Genomic DNA, 17,776 nt, shown 5'->3' on the forward strand with positions numbered 1-17,776 from the left:
ATCTCTTTGGATTTTAGGTTCATATACACTTATCATACGCATTTGTACGTGCATCATTTTAAGCGAATTTGTCGTGCATGAGGATTCGTGACTTTAAACATAACGACATAAAACAATCAGTTACTTTCCGGTCAAAAGGAGTGGACTATAATTAGGAGGAAACATCAAAGAGCTTTTAGACATCATAACAATATTTGCGATTTATAAGAAAAATAATTTTCATAGAAATTATTGGATCTGTCGCATAAACACGATAGAAATATTCTTATCGAGAATATCATGGAATATGAAGACGCACGTGGATGGATAGTATGCGCCTGCACAGGAAACGAGCTTTCGATCCTCTCTCAAATCCAATATGTCCGCGTGATGGATTTTCGTTCAACCTGGAACGACCGAGTGCAGGAGAGCGAGACTAATCGCATTCCTTGCGCGCGCGTTCTTAACGCCGATCGTGTACCATTATCCGATTCATCGTGTATCGATAAATCTTGGTCGCCATAGAAGTTCTTAATCCACAGACTTATCAGACTTGACGCGTGAGAAAGAAGCTCTTTCGGAGAGGTCGGCTTTCATCACCTTGTCATGATTAATTAACACTTTGAACGTGGGCGACGAGTTAAGTCGTTCTCTATCACTTATGTAACTTACCCACACTGCATTTCACACCTTGCTTTAAAGTCTTTATTCATCTGAAAAATTTTAATATCATCATATTGAACATTGATTTGAATTATAACGTCGTCATGTTGTTTAGCATTCTTGACCTACATAAATAGAAATTTTTATCTCAGTATGTCCTCTGGATCTCTCTCTCAATGTAATTTACAATAATATCCATTCATTGCAATCTAATTTCTAGCTTTATTTTTATTAATTCACATCTAACAAATATATATATATGTTGATTTTTTAATTTATTATTATTCTATTATTATATGGTTACTTATTCTCTTGAATGGTAAACTTCCAACAACGTAATCTACAATGGTGCAGGCTTGGTAGAAGCAAAATATATGATACAACGTGGGCGCGACATGGGACCGCAAAGGATGATAACTCCCTCAGGGCGCGAGAGCCTTAATCACAGCTTGCGCAAAGAGCAGAAGCTCAGACGAGGTCGGGCACTGGATCAATCATCTAATATGAGCCATGAATACTGTACATGCTCAATTATGACGTTATAAGTAAGATGCACGCGAAATAATTTATTGGCGAAATACCGGGGCTAAACATTATTTTACGCTCGAGTTAATCGACTCATGTGCCGCTTATTATCGTAGCCACTATGCTCAGAACAGCCCTCCAACTCGGATTCAATATTACATCCTCGTAATTCTCGACGCCTGAAGTAAACGCTATATTTCACGAATAAGTGGCGGAAGGACGGAAACGAACTGCCGGATATTCGCTGTAGCATCTCGTTTCCCTTTCGCCTTAAAATGCAATGCAATCCAATCCTTGGGATTGAGTATCGTTAAAACTCGTCTCTATACTACCGGATTTCACCCGTGATCTTTTTCATTCCTTAAAGTGCTCCGAACCCTCGATATGCCATTACTTACGGATCAGAGAGGCGTATGATGCATTTCTGAACATGACTGCATCCTTGCGATAAGGAGGAAGGAAGCTACACATGATATCTCTTTCTATCAATTTTCCATATACATGCTTGTAGTATTCTATTTGCGATTGTTAGTTAAACTTTAATATTTATCAGCAAACTGTGTAATATATCAATTTCAAAATCGAATACTGTTTCCTTGCAATATATTGCTTGAACTTTTAAGCTCAGGCTTTAGGCTCAATTTTTCAAATCCGCGAAAGAAAAAACAAGCTTATAAAAGGCAACAAAAAAGAAAAGTTATTTTCTCAATAAAATATCTTTTTCCAATAAAAAAGCTTATACATATTTACATTTTAATAATATAAATACAATAGTTGTTCTGAATTTTATGCAATGATTTATATACCTTTTTATAAAAAGACATCGGAATCGTGAGAACAATTTCTTTTATCATGAAAAGTGTGATGTAAGAAGCGTGCCGAAGTATCCTTTGATTTTTCTTTTCGATATCGGAAGATTTTCTTTTGTAATAGCAATGCTTACGAGCTCGCATCTCGGTAGCCGCGAGATGGATTTGGACGAACTCAAACACTTTCTGTTCTTTACTCGTAACTCGGGGCATTGATCGTTCGCCAAGCGTAAAAGAGAAAAGTGATATTCAAGCAGGAGAGAAACGTTTTTCTTCGAACGTCGCCGATACAATGATTTTTTTTACAAAAAAAAACGGGGTGCCTCGCGAAGAATCTGAAGGGTTGCTTCTCTCGCACGGTTTGGCACGCGATCGAAAGAACCACGAGAAAGAGAAGAACATTTTGTCTACTTTTCCTTCTCTTTTTTTCTCTTCTCTATCTTCCTCTATTTCTCTCTATGTACATATTTTGTGATGGGAAAAGCTTGATGAGAAATTCTATGACCGCGATAACGCGCGGCCGTAAATGCGGTGCAATGCATTTCCGGCATATCGGTGCTTTACATTAGTAGCGGTTTACATTGGACCCTCGCTCCGTTTTTCCCACTCACGGTTCTCTCGCTTTTTATCTCGTCCATCCTTGTATGTTTTATTTTTGCGCTTTTGTGCTTACAGTTTTTGGAACTACTAACTGACATATAGCCGTGCATTTTGTCATGCGATGTATTGTCATCAATGGCATGAATAATAAATTCAGTAAAAGTTTTTTATGATATGCGCTATTACCCAATTTTCAATTTATTTTTAAACATAAATATAAAAATTGTCATTTTTTCATTACAAGATGTGCAGTCATGTATTCGATTGTCAAAAAAAACTTGGTCTTTTTTTACATTGATTTTATACTGATAAAAAAATGATAGAATATTTATTCTATCGAACATCGTATAACTTGTCTAAGCTAGACATCGTAAAATTTGGCTAGGCTAGACATAATAGCATGTCGAGCTGTTTTGTAATAGATGCTGCATTATATATACGAGTAAATATATCTGGAATGTGTGACACGAAGCTTCCTTCATTCGACTAAATTACGAAAGGAATGCGCGCACACTAATAAGAAGATAGATGTTGTTGAATTATGTACTTATAAATAAATATTAAATATTCTTTATATTTGTAATATTATAAATATCAAACTACTTACGCGTCATATGGATTATAAGAATTATTCTCATGATTTACTAAATCTGACATTTACGTTTTTTATGATTCTATGATTCAAACTCTTACATAAAAAATTTCTGGCATTCATATAAAATTTCTAAAAGTTTTATTTATTTTAATTTAATAAAAATTGTAACATGACCACTTTTGATTAAGTGTGTCTTTTAATATGTAGAATTAATTTATACATGAGTTGCGAGAAATTGTTTGCCATTAAATTACATGCAATTCACATAGTACGCTCGCGTTACATACATATAATATTCACGTTTATTCAATCTCTCTTTGGAATATTAAGTACACAATAATATACATAATATTAATTTTATATATAAATTAGTATTGATCACATATACTTTATCAACACAATATGAATATATTTAAATTGATAGGTTGTAGTATGTGTAGATTTTGATAGTATCATGAATAAGCTTTTCAGAAGCTTTAATTTTTTTCCATTAATGATAATTTAATATTATATAAATATTAAATATAATTTAATATTATATAAATATTAAATTATCATCAATGACAATCCAGATTAGGGATGACTCAACTAGATGGAGACGAGGATGCGAAGTTACTCTACGGGTAACTCATAAAAAGCTTTCGCAGCTTGCGCAAGCTTTGCAAGCACCATTCTGTATTATCGGTAGAAGTCTTCTTTACCTACTCGTGGGATTTTATCAGAAGCTGTTGCAACATTTCGTTCCAAGTATATTCTCTTATCAAGCTGTAATACTCTTATCAACAGTATATAAATGAAAACTATACATTTATGAAAGATATTTCTTTTATAAATGAAAATAATATATTTATAAAATAATGTATATGCGTAGAAAAGAATTATATTTTGTTAAAAATTAACTTATCAATTAAATTGGATAGAATTTTCTCTTATATGTGGAAATTCATGTATCCGTGGAGTGAAATTGATTCGAAAGCTTTCTTAGAGAGGACACTATTGAAAATTTGTGAGCTACTTCATAATTTTTGCTGTTTCCCTAAAAACACATAAAAAAGGAATTATAAAAATAATAAAAAAAGAATTATAAATACATACAAATTAATTTAATGTAGATACATATTAATTTAATGTAGATTTAATTAATAATCGTTAATATGTCATAATAGTAAACATATAAGAATAATATAAATACAGCTTACATTCTATTATGTTTTGTTAATATAATAGCAAGTGAAAATGCAAAATATAATTATAGTGTAAATTATTAGTGCAAAAATGTACAAAGAAAATTGTTTCTTATTCCGACTCTCTTATAAATTCTTATCGAGAAAGCGATTTATATGCTCATTGATTTTATTTCCCTCGTTTATATATTCGGTATAATTGCGCGTCGATTCAAGTTGATGCATGCTTGTATCAAGGAGCCTCTAGAGAAGCTAATTGATCAGACCTTTGCTGGGAACCCATATCCGCTATTACGACAATGCGATTTACATCTATACCACGATTCATTCATGGTCGAAACAGTTCAAAAAACGTAGAAGGACTTCTCCTTTCGAGGGGATTCGAACGCGAACTGCCACTTATCTGAATATTCTTTGAAAGAAAAAAAATTAAAGTAATAAAAAATAAAAAAATGTAAAGTTTCCACGTGTATACTACATAATAATCAAATCATTATTTTAAAATCTATCTTAAGTGTCTAAAGTCATTATAAATGTATCCTACAACATATAAACCAATTTTATTTTCGCTACTGTTGATTATAAAACATTTAAGGAAAATAATTATCTACTTATTTTTGTAATATTTTTTTTCATTCTCTTTAAACGATATATGAAGTAATTCCATCAGCGTTGAATTGTAAAAATAACCGATAATCGATACAACATGATATTCACATGTGGCAATCAAGTGCTAATATTTTGCCAATTTATGGAAACAAACTCTTGACAGTTTATTACGGATTTACTACCAAGACCGACAATAATCTCAAAGTGATACCGCCATAAAAAATCTAACATGCGATTTATTATTACAGTGCGCGGCATGTTTTATCGCTCCGGCCCGCTCTTTCTACTAGTAAGCTCCACGTGGAGTACGCTTTGGCTAACGTAAAGACGGAATCCCCAAGGTACTGATCTATCTTCTGCCGACAGTTCTTTCCTGTTCTCCTCTCCTACCGCATATAACCACCCCCTTGTTCTTATTTATTTCTTTCTGTCGCGCGGAAAAATTTCTCTCTCCTCAGCTCCTTGTTTCGTTTAGCGTTCGCGCTTTTTGCTTTTGAGAAACGAAAAGAAGAGGCTTGCAAACTCGATAGGAGACACTCTGCACTCTGCATGCATAATGTTCATCCTGAAATATCGAAGCTGATATTAAATAATAAAGAAAAGTGACTTCATCTGATGGAAATCATTTTGACGCTTTCATAGAGAGCCTAAAAATCACTGATAGTATTTTTTATGAGACGGAGACTTGAAACTTTTAACGAGGTCGACAATTATTTCCCTCTTTATACACGTTGGCCTAACCAGAACGTGTTCAGTTAATGAAAGGCCTGCTTTATGAAAAACAAATTGGAGATTCCTGTTGTAGATGTGCATTTATATATAGCATTTCTTATAGCATTTTTAACAGTTTTTCTTAATGATGTTTCGTTATTATTTCAATGTAATGAGGTTGAACAACATTTTGTGGTCCTGATGTTATATTTTTATCGAGAAAAGATATTAGCTTTTCATAAGAATTTTCATTAAATTGGAGCTCGAGACTTCGCACGCATTTGAGAATAAAAGGCGCTTCAATCTCGCGCGCTCTCTCGAGGGTCGAGAAATGGTTATTGCTGCGGTTATCTTGAATATCCTGCCTGCGGAACTTCTTTCTTCATACGAGATTGCAAAACGGATGCGCGAATCTCCCGAGATCAAATACAGTTTTCTTTTCTCCTCGAATCATTACGACTTATTACTTATTATAAGAAAATTAACTCCGGTGATATAACCGCTCTTATTTAGTTAGGATCTAAATTAACGCGCAAAAATATTAACGTTCTCTCAAATATTCTCGGAGAATATGTTCGCGATTAAAAGGAATATTCGGAGCATATGAAAACATGTTTGTTTTTGTCGATCATATCGCCTATCCATATTTTAAAAACCGCTTTTGTGATGTACATCCATTTCGGTCGCGTCCCTTCTCGACGCAAAGTCTCTCGACGAGAGCTCTCCCTTGAGAATCTGCGGTATAATAACGTTGACATAGTCGACATAGCGCGTTAAATAGACACCCACCATTCCGTCATGCCTTTCCTTATTCTCCTTCGCGTATTTCGCGCTTTCGCTTATATTTCTCTACGGCCTCTTCAAAACGCCGCATCGTAAATCCATCTCCCACACTGCATATATTTCTTACGTGGGTTACGTGCATTATTACGATTTCTACGCCCGCTACGTGGTTTCCGCATTAGGTATAGCCGAGACGCGATCAGCAAGATGAACATTCAGGTCTTGCGCGCTTTTAAGAGTTATGTGCTGCCAGTCAGTCAGCCAGTCAGTCGGACGTATTCAAATTTCTTGAATATTTAATCTCGAATATCAAGCCGAGCTATTAAAAATCTTACATTTGCATGTATTATACTTTGACAAATGTGACATATATTAAAATACGAGTAAAATCCTCAACTCATCCGTCAGTCATCGTCATTCAAAAGCGAAATGATTCTTGTTATTTCTATATATGTAGACATAGCACGTACTTTCTCTAAATTCCTCTCTCATGTACTTTAGATTCATTTTTTACTATCTAATATTTGTTACAACCGTAATACATCTCGAGAGTGTTTCGTGAATAGGATACTGCCAACGATAACGCTGTGATCATCGATAATACTTGTATAAAAAAAATATAATAGATATGTTACATTACAATTGTTTTTTCGCCTTAAACGAAAGAGAATGTATCGAATGTAAGGGAAATTTAATATCGTTTCAACACGGTGTTTCTATTATCACTCTTCCGACGCCCCTCAGATTCCGAAGGGGGCTATATCGTTTTACGACATCTTTCGACTGGTGATTCCGCGGAGTAAACCATGGGGTGCCGCGCGGGATCAATCTCACTGCAAGAACAATGGAGGCGTCGTATGCATTGATGAAAGTCTTCCGTCAACCCTTTGTAGATTCAATGTGATTCCTGTAACGTCGGCGACGACAACGGGGACTGAGAGTGGCTTCCAGCATCATTTCAGGGGAGGAGGATGGATGGTGCTACAGCTCTTAATGGAGGCGCTTTCGTTCGCGGCATCATCGTCGTCGTCGCCGAAGCTACAATTTACGACCATTTATTTAATTGGTTCGTCAAAGTCTATGCGTCTAATGCGTAGCGATGAAAAGGCGTCAGCCCTCTGCTCCTTGTCTATGGCGTTATAAAGCGTGGCGTTAGGAATTATCAACGTGCGAAAATAAGAAATTTGTAGAAAGTTTTTGTTCGGGATTGAACTTGGTTTGAATAAGATCATTTATGATTAATAATTAAGTTTGATTGAAATTTAAATGAGATTAGAGTTGAAAGTGCTCGTTGAAGTGGCAGATTGATCCCTCAGTGAATGCGATTGTGACACAGGTGTGCTCGGCTTGTACCTTCGACTCGTTTTCACGGCGGATTTAAAGCCATCCGTATCAATTCATGGGGAGAAATCAGTTTACGGGCCGTTCTGTCCCGCTCTAACGCGATCGCGTTAAAACTCAATAAAGCGCTCTGCGAATTCGATGAGGAAAAAAAGAAGGGAAAATTCGCGTCGCCGGTGGATCCTTTCTTTTGTCTACGTAGTTCGAAATATGGAAGGAGGAAGGTCCGTTTCCGTCTTGGATGAAGGCGAAGTATTCTCTCGAAGACATGGGATTCCGATTCGACGGATTCGTGTATGTAGCCTCCATACATATGTATACCCGATACATATGTACGTCGTCGTTGCCAAAGTCGTCGGAGTTCTCAGGGGAAAGTTTCCAAGTGCCTGGACGAGTCGGGAGAACGGCGGAAACTGTCGGCGAATTACCAACGTAGATGACTCTTAGGTGGTCGTTCGGACGCGCGGCTACTCGCCACCAACTTGCGGCTGGCGGACCGAGTCTTTCACCGTGACGGACGACGCTGTCCTATCGTGAAATTCCAAGCGTTTTATCTGCAACGCTCGACAGACAGAAGGATGCAAGGATGAAACCGCAGACGAAAATATAACTCGTCTCCTTGAGGCTTGTGCAAAGATAATGCTATCTTATAACATAGTATAGTATATAGAATAATTAAAAAATATTAATTATGCCATATTTTAAGATTATTTTAAGACTATCGAGATTACTGCAAATGATTTTAATCTTGTCGATGCGTTTGTTAAAAAAATAACATGTATCAATATGTTCTTCAAATATTGAAACATCGATTATTTTGAATTTCATAAACATATTTACAGAAAGAATCATCTCGTTTTATCTGTTTACAAATTGATCCCTTTTTATCTTTTGGGGTGTAATAGCATGCATTTGCGAGCAAAGTTTTCGTGTAAACACTAGAGTTCAAAGTGGTTAAGGGTGCTCGTATCAGATGTTTCTCTTTTCCATTGTGTGTAGTAGGCAATCCTCGATTGAGTCAGACTGAGAACCATCGGGACGCCCGCACGACGTCGCCTACACCTGTAAATCATGGCGGAAACTGCCGGTGGTACCAGCAAGGACAGCCACTTTTCAAGAGAGGTCTCTACATCAAAGTTTGCGCACAGACTCGCACCACGCTCGTATATTATCTCCCGATGTTGCACGGCCACGCACCTCTCATGCTTCCCATTTTTCCTGCAGTTTAGAAGTGGATATCGAGGCGCTGGATTTTACCACCGGCGGTAGTAGTTCCCGCCGGGGATTTCGAGGGTAGTAAAAAGGATTTCGAAGCGGTCGATCTTGGGTGAGATGATTTCGTTAGATTGACGTGCGATAGAGATAAGAGAAGCGACAATGATTACTTTCGAAAGTAAAATGATGATTGGATGTTGTAACAAATTTGAAAATTTCAACGAATTAATTTACGAATTATTTTACTGCCACATCTCTTATTACATAGAAATGTTTTAATATAAAATATTTTAAAGTATATCACATATATTTATATCAAGTATTTTTAATTGCAACTGCCGAAACAATAAATTTATCAATACTTTAAAATTTACATTAAAAAATATAAAGCAGACAAGATGTAATAAAAAATCGAAAAGATTATTTTAATATTCGCCAATTAAAGGAAGTAATAAAGTACGTAACTTTTTATTTAAATATCGGCAAATGAATAATTTTATGTTAAATAATTTTATAAGCGTTTTGCATTGAGACTGATAATTTCTTATCGTATTATTTCGTCCTTTTTATTGCAATTAGGAAAGAAGATTGCAGTCAAGAAGATAAGTACTCGTCGAGCAAATAAGGAAAGTTGTTTAGTCCATAGAGTGTCGCATTAAAAGACGAAGCATTAGTTGATAGGGATTCTGGCACCTGAATATGCCATTAAAAAGTTCCCTTTTTCTCATGATTCTCATCCAACTTTTTCGATACTTTGACGAACTTGAGAGTTCGTCTTAAAGAATTCTCACATGTTTGTGTGTCTGCGACGAAATGGAGTATTTCTGTAGATGTTATTACATTTCAAGCTCTATCAATGAAACTTAACCGATAAACAAGAGTTTCTACTTGTCCACACTTTTTACACGAAAATACAATTTTGTAATTCATCGTGATATTGAAGTGTTTTGAGAGGAAGAAAGAGATAATGGAAATGCGCCGTATAACTTCATTCCTTTAATCAAATAACTTCCTTTAATCAGATTACACTTGGCAATTTCTTTATGTAACATTGCTAATAAAATTTCGTATGTCTGTTCAACGAATCTTTTGGGGCTAAAATTGATGGGGAATTCTTTCGTGGTAGATATTAAAACACCCTATTAATACGAGACTCACGCACCGGTCGTTGGTCATCGATACGCAGCCGGTGGTGACGTTCGGCCCTTTAATTATCGCGGATAAATCATCGCGTCGTATCACCCCTTTTGCTTGGTTAGCGCTTTTCTTTCGCTTTTTTAAACAATAATGCAAGCGACAAAGTTTTTTGTGTTTAGGCTTCTGTGAACACAAAAGTGCTAATAATATTTAATAATGACATTGAAGTGGTTTTTGCAATTTCTTATATATACTGTTTATCAGAGCTTTTAATAAGGGACGATTTTTTTCAAAATAAATTCGCTGAGCGTCAGCGAAAAGGCCATTTCGCCACGTTATTATCTCGCATTGATTTACCCTAGCAGTTAGTCATTGTTTGGAGAAGAAATGCGGCTCAACCCTACCGATCTCGTCCGTTTTTCGCGCACATTTCCTGCGAGTTGCGTATTTATTCGTGCGTACGTTGACGCCGGGCGGACGCGTATTGTTGCGAAATTATCGGCATTGTCATGCGCGACTCGATTTATTTTGTCTATTCGGCGGAAAAGTGCTTTCATTTGCGTGAAGCGACGCGGGAAGGGAGGAACATGTCAAAACCATAGAGAAGGAGAAACAGACGGACTGTCGGGTGAACAGAAACAGACGGACGAGCGCATTGCTCGGCCCCCTGTTGTCCCCCTCGTCTGACACAAAAGCTCTTAATTCGACAATGCGTCCGCCGAAAGGGGACAATAGTCCCGACTTTAGGTAAATAACGATTCCTTCGATCCTTTCGACATCAGTACTTCACTTTTCCGCCTTCGCGAATGTCATTTCACGTTGAAACATCACTAAACGGAAGCTTTGTATGCGTAAAAATTGAATGGACGAACGCGCGCACCGATCAGTGAAACGACCGGAAGCGGGATTGCTGACAATATTATCGCTGAGCCGGGATTTTTTGGAATAATAAGAATTCGAGAGGAATCGTGTGGCTTTGTACGAATCCACCGAATCTCCGAGGTAATTAAGGAGGGGAAAAAAATTAGGATTATTTTTCCAAGGCTGCGCAGCGTCAGAAACGTGATTCGGCCGAGCAAACGACGAAGAATTCGGAATCGGATTAGCGAGAGCGATGGGACGCTCGATTTCGCTCTCCCGCCTGTTTCGAGCCTTTCATTTTTCGTCCCTGCGGGAACGTCAGCCCGGTATTTGCATTACAAATACACCTTCACCGAGGTTTTTCTCGTTTCATTAAATTCGCTTTTTCCTCGGAGACGTACCTCTTCTTCGACTGGTCCTTCCACCGCCATGAATGTACTCTCGGATTTATTCCTTCCCTGTATAACCCGAAAGGGTTGTATTAAGAATTTTAATTCTGTGGAACAAGTTTGCCACCGAATGTAGAAATCGTTTGTTCGAAGAACGTGCGCCGAAATAAGATATCATAGCGTTAATTATTAGTCAAAGAGGGTCCCAGAGGCTTCTCTTGCGATCACCACTGCTGTATAATTACTTTGCTGGAAAAGTGTGGGTTTTTCACGCTTTATGTAAACAATGAGATTTGTAAATTACTAAATATAAATATCTATAAGTTTTAATATTTTCATTTCCTAACAAAAAGAAATTTTAAATAACACTGATTCTATCTATAGTAGCTCTAATTTTAAAAACTTGCGACATATCGTGCTGATTTTATAATCGCTTCACGTAAATCCTTATCATATTCGATTTGCTAATAGTGACATTATCTTAACAACGATATATTCCCAGTGTGATACACATAATCGTCCGGATATGGCGTTCCAGTGTTTCTGTACGCCGCGACCAGCGCCGGATTTCCGTCTCTCGATGACGAATGTTTACTTGCCGTAAATCTTTAGCTGCCGAGCTCGCCCCTGCGGCAATCGCGTTCCGTTCCATGATGATAATCGCGTACGTGCCGCACGATCCGATGCTCCGCTCAGGAACGGTTACACGGATTTATTCGTTACATGGACGTCCCGATAGTTATATCCTGACGAAATTGAGATACGATCGAATCTCTCCCTCGCGGCCGACGAGCAACGCTAACGTGAATTATGGAGCTCGCGTGCCGCGCGAGAAACGCGAGAGAACGTCATTTTTGGCGTTGAGATATTTACGTGGGAACACGATCTACCTGAATCTTCTGATCGGTACGTTCAGGCTTGAACGCCGATGATCAATGGCCGTAAACGTGCTAGATCAGACGCTTCTGGTCACGAAATCGTTAAATCGATATTACATTTAAGCTATCATTTTAGAATGTTTCAGACTTAATCTACGGACATTCTTTGATCGAACTAAAAGTGATTTTTAATTAAGATTGCAAATGTTTTCTTCAGAACTAAATTAAGAACGCGGTAAACAGTAATAAAATCTTATTTTTCATTAAACGTTAAATTCTATTTAATGACTTTATTTGAATAAGTTTATAGTACTTTTGAGGATTAATTGCAAAAGTATTTAATTTATTGAAAGTTATTAATAATTTATTGAAAAGTTTTGGAACAAATAATAACGCTAGATAAAAAATAAATTACTAGGTCAGAAATATTCTGTAACTTATATTCTGTAATAAACGTTTTACATCTTTATTACGTTTCGCTCGTATAGTACGTTCCAACAAAATTTACAGGTAACAAAGAAATTTTACAAACTCATATAGTTCTTATATAAAGTCCCGTGTCTACACCTAGTCTGCTACGCCGTCTTAATTAAAGTTGGCTGACTTCTGGCTTGTTGCGTCCTTCGCGTCACTCGTCAGGCTTGTCCCCAAGGGTGCAATTTACTCGCATCTCTTCCTTCTATTCCTCCGCTCAACCCCCACCATCAGTCGGTTTTAGCTTACCGTGGTTGTATCCGTTTTGCCTACCAACGAGCTTCTTAAATGCGACTGGCAGCCGTCTTCTTATCTTTCATCATCTAACGCTGATCAGCTGATTAATTTATGCGAGAGAGGTTTTAATGAAGAAAAAAAGCCATTAACTTCCGTCTGATAATCGTTCCCTATCCGTCGTCAACTTTTCCTCTCGCGTTGCTGTTTTACATAGAAATAACGGATCTCCGTATATTAATGCGCTTTTTCTGACTTATTGAACTAGAAAACGGATATCTTCTTTACATCTTTTTATTACACACCAAATTTAATATGCTTCCTGGATTCTACAATACTGTTGTCTGTTGTAAAAAAAGTATGAAATTATATATATGAGAATATTACTCTACATGTATCGAAAAATGAAAAGCATAACTAATTATATATACGTGTTATATTTAAATTTTATATGAAACACAATCCTGAAATAAATTTATGCGCATAAATCAGATAACAGCAGATGTTTCAAATCAAAATCAGTCGTAATAAAACATCTTCTTTAAGCTGCGCAATCCTTTTGTAAATCGGTTAATTAAAAATCAGCGAATGAAATGCGCTTGAAACGCAATTAGAGACGGTAAAGGGTAGCGATCGAGGGGTGACATTTTCTTGAATAAGAGTTATTTCGATTGTTCCCGGATATATAATTTGAGATGGCGATTTCTCTTTGTGTACGACTATGAACTTGGATACGATGCGGTATTCTCTTTAAGGCATCCGTTGGTCAGACGTAGGGATCCTTTTTGGTCTTTACTATGTAAAACAGTCCCTGCAGTCCTTTGTCCAGCAGGCCATCGTTGAATGTTAAAGTTCTGACCAGATTGAGATGGCATACCGTTCACGTTGCGGACGGACAAGATTTTTTCACGACACGGTCCATTCGATATTTATTTAGGAACGAAGGCGTAAGCCTTTACCCAGGGGAGTATCAGAGATTTTCATGGCACAAGAAATAGATTTCGATCTTCGTTCGCACCCTTTATTCACAAGTATTGAACTTTGCTGATTTTTTTTAGTATTTGCTTATATATACTACATTAAATAAATGTTACTTTATATTGCCAGTTATGTTGCAACAGAATAATATAGCAAAGAAATTATGTGCAAACTATTGCACATTATTTATAATAATCTAGTATAATTTGCTTTTCTTTTTTTAATCATTAGTAGACAAAATAAAATTCAAGACTGCATAACGCTTGAGTCTGACGCGTTTTATTGACTTCGAGACTAACATTTGGAAGCGTCGGATATCGAGGTGAAGCCCGTTCCCATCTTTTGCACACGCTGGCGTTATAAATGGGCGCTATAAACGTGTAGGTGTCGTTTCATCGAGCGACGATGCGAGGGTGGGGGCGTGTGATCGTGGGCGCACAGGGAGACTCACCATTAGCCTGCAGGTGTTGGATATCCCAGCTATCCCATCACCCCCTCATTCCGAACGATCATGCTCAAGATGATCTCCCGACCGACAGGCATAAGTCTCGCTATCTTGCAACGGAACGGAGAGAGAAAGAGAGATAGATAGAGTAAATAATCCTCTTCCGTATATTATCCCACGGGTTCTTGGAGAAATCGTTGTTAATGGGTTCTGTAAAATAGACTCTCGTTTTAGCGGTTGACGATAAACTTGCTTTACTGTTGTTAATTATTGTTACCTCCGTACGAATTTTGTGCTCGCGTGCAGCTTGCTAATAAACTTGTCATGCGTCCGTTTGATTTATTCAACTGACATTCTAATTATTCGTTTGTTCAATATAAAGAAAATAAATTTTTTTATTGGCACCCCATATGACGTAACGATTACAAACAAATCGATCCTTTCGAAAGCAATTTGTATATTTATGTGCTATTCTCTCTCGTCACGAAAAATAAGAACGTTTTATCGTGCGACTACATCTTGATCGATGTCTCTTAAAAATAAAACTAAAATATGGAAAAAATATTTTTGCGATCGCTTCCAGTAAATATGCATCTATTCTACGCAAAATTATATTTTATCTGAGATACATCGTTAATCTAATTGGCATATTCGCAAGTTCTCTCATGAGCATATTTTCTGGCCGGTGTAAACATGGCGCTACATCCGTAATCCTTGTACGCGCACTCTTCCATCCTGTAATTACATTTATCCTCGTGGATTTGCGTACGATAGCGTTTCGGTCTGACCTGACAACCGTATACGGACCATCTACATTCCACTTGCTCCTCAGGATCTAATTCCGGCTGCGCAGGATAAATGAAGAACCCATCGTTTACGTCTCCTTGATGGTTCTTGTAGTTGCATTTCTGCTCATGCATGTATTTCCGTCTCCTCGGCATTCTCACCATGCAGCCGTATCGCTCGAACTTGCACTGTACCAATTCGTCGGGATCGTCGTCGTAATCGTTACTGGTGATCGTTGCAGACGCAAGACCATCGCTAATGACGTTTACGGCTTCAAACCTATCTCTATAGTTACAAAACTTCTCGTGAATACTACGTCGCCATGGGACCGTTCGTACCCTGCAACCCGCTGCAGCATACGAGCACTCCACTAAATCATCGTGGTGAAGATCGGTAGACATGTGGTTCTCCTCCAAATGCGGTCGAAACTGACACCTGAGATTATAATTTTACGATTAATAACAGTGACATTAGTGACGACAGTAAGAATACACTCAAACCTTTACCTGGACTCATGTAGCACGCGCAGATGTTCCGGTATCTTCACCCAGCATCCTAGATGAGAATACGAGCACGATTCGAGTTGTTGATCTTCCGATGGTACGGGCAGCTCCCAAAACCCTCTCTCGTGGTCCAGGAAGTTCATCAACGGCGCGCTGGGACCATGAGTGTCGTACGATTGTGGTGGCATGGGATGCGGCATGTAATGTGTCGAGGGCGGTACGTCTGTCTGTAGCGGCAGAATTTCCACATCTAACGGCGCCTTGCACGTGGGACAGCCGTAGTAGTAGGGCTTGCAGCGATGGCACACGGTGTGCTGGTTGACACAAGAGTACCGAGGCGTGAGTTCCATCTCCATGAGGCAGATGGGACAGAGACCCTCGGTCTTGAAGCGCTCGTAGAGGTTCGGATAGAGCGTGTCCATGACCTATCGGCAAGGACGGTTATTTAATGCCTTCGATCCTTAGGGCTCTTTAGGTCTGAGATTGAGACGAATCTACTTTAGCGGAAAGAGACCACCTTACCCCGCTTCTATGCTATCGCACGAAGAGATGAAGAGAAATTACTTCGCGCTTTTTCTTTACCGGTTCGCAGGTGGTCCACGGTCCAAGTTGCTCTTTTGCTATGAAGATTTATGTACAATTCAATATAGAATAATGGAGGACTTAAGAGGCGGAGGGTCGCGGCTAAAGTGCAAATAAGATTAGGACGAATGCGAATGGAGGTGTGCTCGTTCAGATACGATCGATTATTTAATCAAGTGTATATTTGTCTTGAATTTTTGGTATCTGATAACGATCACGTGAGGAAAACATTCAACCATTTAACTGACGTCCACAGATATGTATCATTACACGACACAAATAAAACCAATTTTCAACACTTTTAAAATAAAATTTATTTTAAATATCAAATCATATTTAAAAGAGACTGAATTTTATAAATTGGTTTTAATTATTACGGATTTAATTATTTTGATTAGATATATTTCATCATTCATTAATATTTCATAATTTATTGACTCCTTTTTATGCTAATTGTTAGATTATATTTAATAATAGAAAAATACTATTATACTTACTTTGTTTAGTTATCTTCTATTCGAAATGGGATGAGAATCACACGCAAGATGGGGAGAGGAAAAAAATAGCTAGCGCGACACGTACACTTCCGAAAGTACGAACGTCGTGTGTCATCGTCTGTCACCGTTCTCTTATCTCGCGAGACCGATAGCATGACTTTATCTGATAAAACGTTTTACTCATGATAGGGAATCGTTTCTACGTTTCATTGCGACAGAGGAAACGCTGACTGGGGGAACAATATGCTTCGAGAAAGAGAGTAGGGGAGAAAAAAAATACGTGTTCTCGTTGCCATGCACTTCGCGTCATCCAAAGGTAACCGCCGCCGGTATTTATTATGCTCGTACATATGCGTGTGAAAAATTGGAAATATAAGGCGGGTGTGCTTTTTTTACCGACAGGTCGTTTTATTCGCGCCGTGTCTGGAATTAATTAACGATCATTCATGCGGTCTCTGCGCGTGATATTACACGAGATGTCACAGAGATTTCTCGCTCTCTTTTTCACGCATACCTCGACCAAATTAAAATCGATATCTTCATCTCGGAAATACCGGAAGGCACCGGGAAAGGATCGACTTCAAATTATTCAAAGAATCCGTAGAAAAAATGCGGGAAATCCGAGACACCGTGTATATATGTATGAAAAAATCGCATTTTCCTGTTGCTGTCAGACGAGTTATAACGCACGATGGATCTCCATCGCGACAGTGAGATCGCACGCTCGTTAAGCGGTGACGGCTAATTACACATGAAGAATCGACAACGTGCGTGAGTGTAATACGTACACGCACGCATTACATATCATTCCGTCGTAATAATCTTTAAATTAAATCTACAATCAGTTTTTGCATTGCCATATATCATTGCCAAGATTTCGCTGATACCACATTATTTAATCTTGAAAGCGGTAAACTTGAAGGCGTTATCTCTCGACGGGATTAATGTAATTTGCAAAGAGTGAGATATACAATTGTGTTTAGCAGTCGCCAAAATGA

The 17,776-nt window shown here is 37.8% G+C and overlaps 2 protein-coding genes across 4 annotated transcripts in view; one reads left to right on the forward strand and one right to left on the reverse strand.

Annotated features, from left to right (window-relative positions):
- Hwt (SH2 domain-containing adapter heavyweight) overlaps positions 1-17,776 on the forward strand; it is a 121,595-nt gene that overhangs the window by 29,577 nt on the left and 74,242 nt on the right. The window lies entirely within an intron of this gene.
- Positions 12,706-16,936, reverse strand: LOC145969715 (uncharacterized). Of its 3 annotated transcripts, XR_014438227.1 has the most exons (5): positions 16,779-16,933; positions 16,222-16,319; positions 15,703-16,124; positions 14,688-15,631; positions 12,706-14,620 (listed from the first exon to the last, which is right to left on the reverse strand). XR_014438227.1 is itself a non-coding variant. In XM_083095921.1 (4 exons), exons 3-4 carry the CDS (start codon positions 16,119-16,121, stop codon positions 15,049-15,051), a joined length of 1,002 nt encoding a protein of 333 aa, XP_082952047.1. In that variant the 5' UTR covers positions 16,122-16,124; positions 16,222-16,319; positions 16,779-16,933; the 3' UTR covers positions 12,706-15,048. The 3 variants fall into 3 exon arrangements, 2 of the variants coding, with proteins under 2 accessions (XP_082952047.1, XP_082952048.1); XM_083095921.1 differs by having other exon boundaries at positions 12,706-15,631; XM_083095922.1 differs by lacking the exon at positions 16,222-16,319 and having other exon boundaries at positions 12,706-15,631; positions 16,779-16,936.

The sequence above is a fragment of the Camponotus vicinus genome, unplaced genomic scaffold, assembly GCF_025532165.1.
Source record: "Camponotus vicinus isolate PSW18456_S1 unplaced genomic scaffold, iyCamVici1.0 SCAF_4, whole genome shotgun sequence".
Taxonomy (NCBI): Eukaryota; Metazoa; Arthropoda; class Insecta; order Hymenoptera; family Formicidae; genus Camponotus; species Camponotus vicinus.

What these genes read in the sequence shown, in the direction of transcription:
- LOC145969715 (XM_083095922.1), bottom strand. Translation starts at nt 16,121, where the DNA reads ATGGACACGCTCTATCCGAACCTCTACGAGCGCTTCAAGACCGAGGGT. An exon ending in CGCGTGCTACATGAGTCCAG is followed by an intron (nt 15,632 to 15,702) that starts GTAAAGGTTTGA and finishes TTATAATCTCAG; the next exon opens with GTGTCAGTTTCGACCGCATT.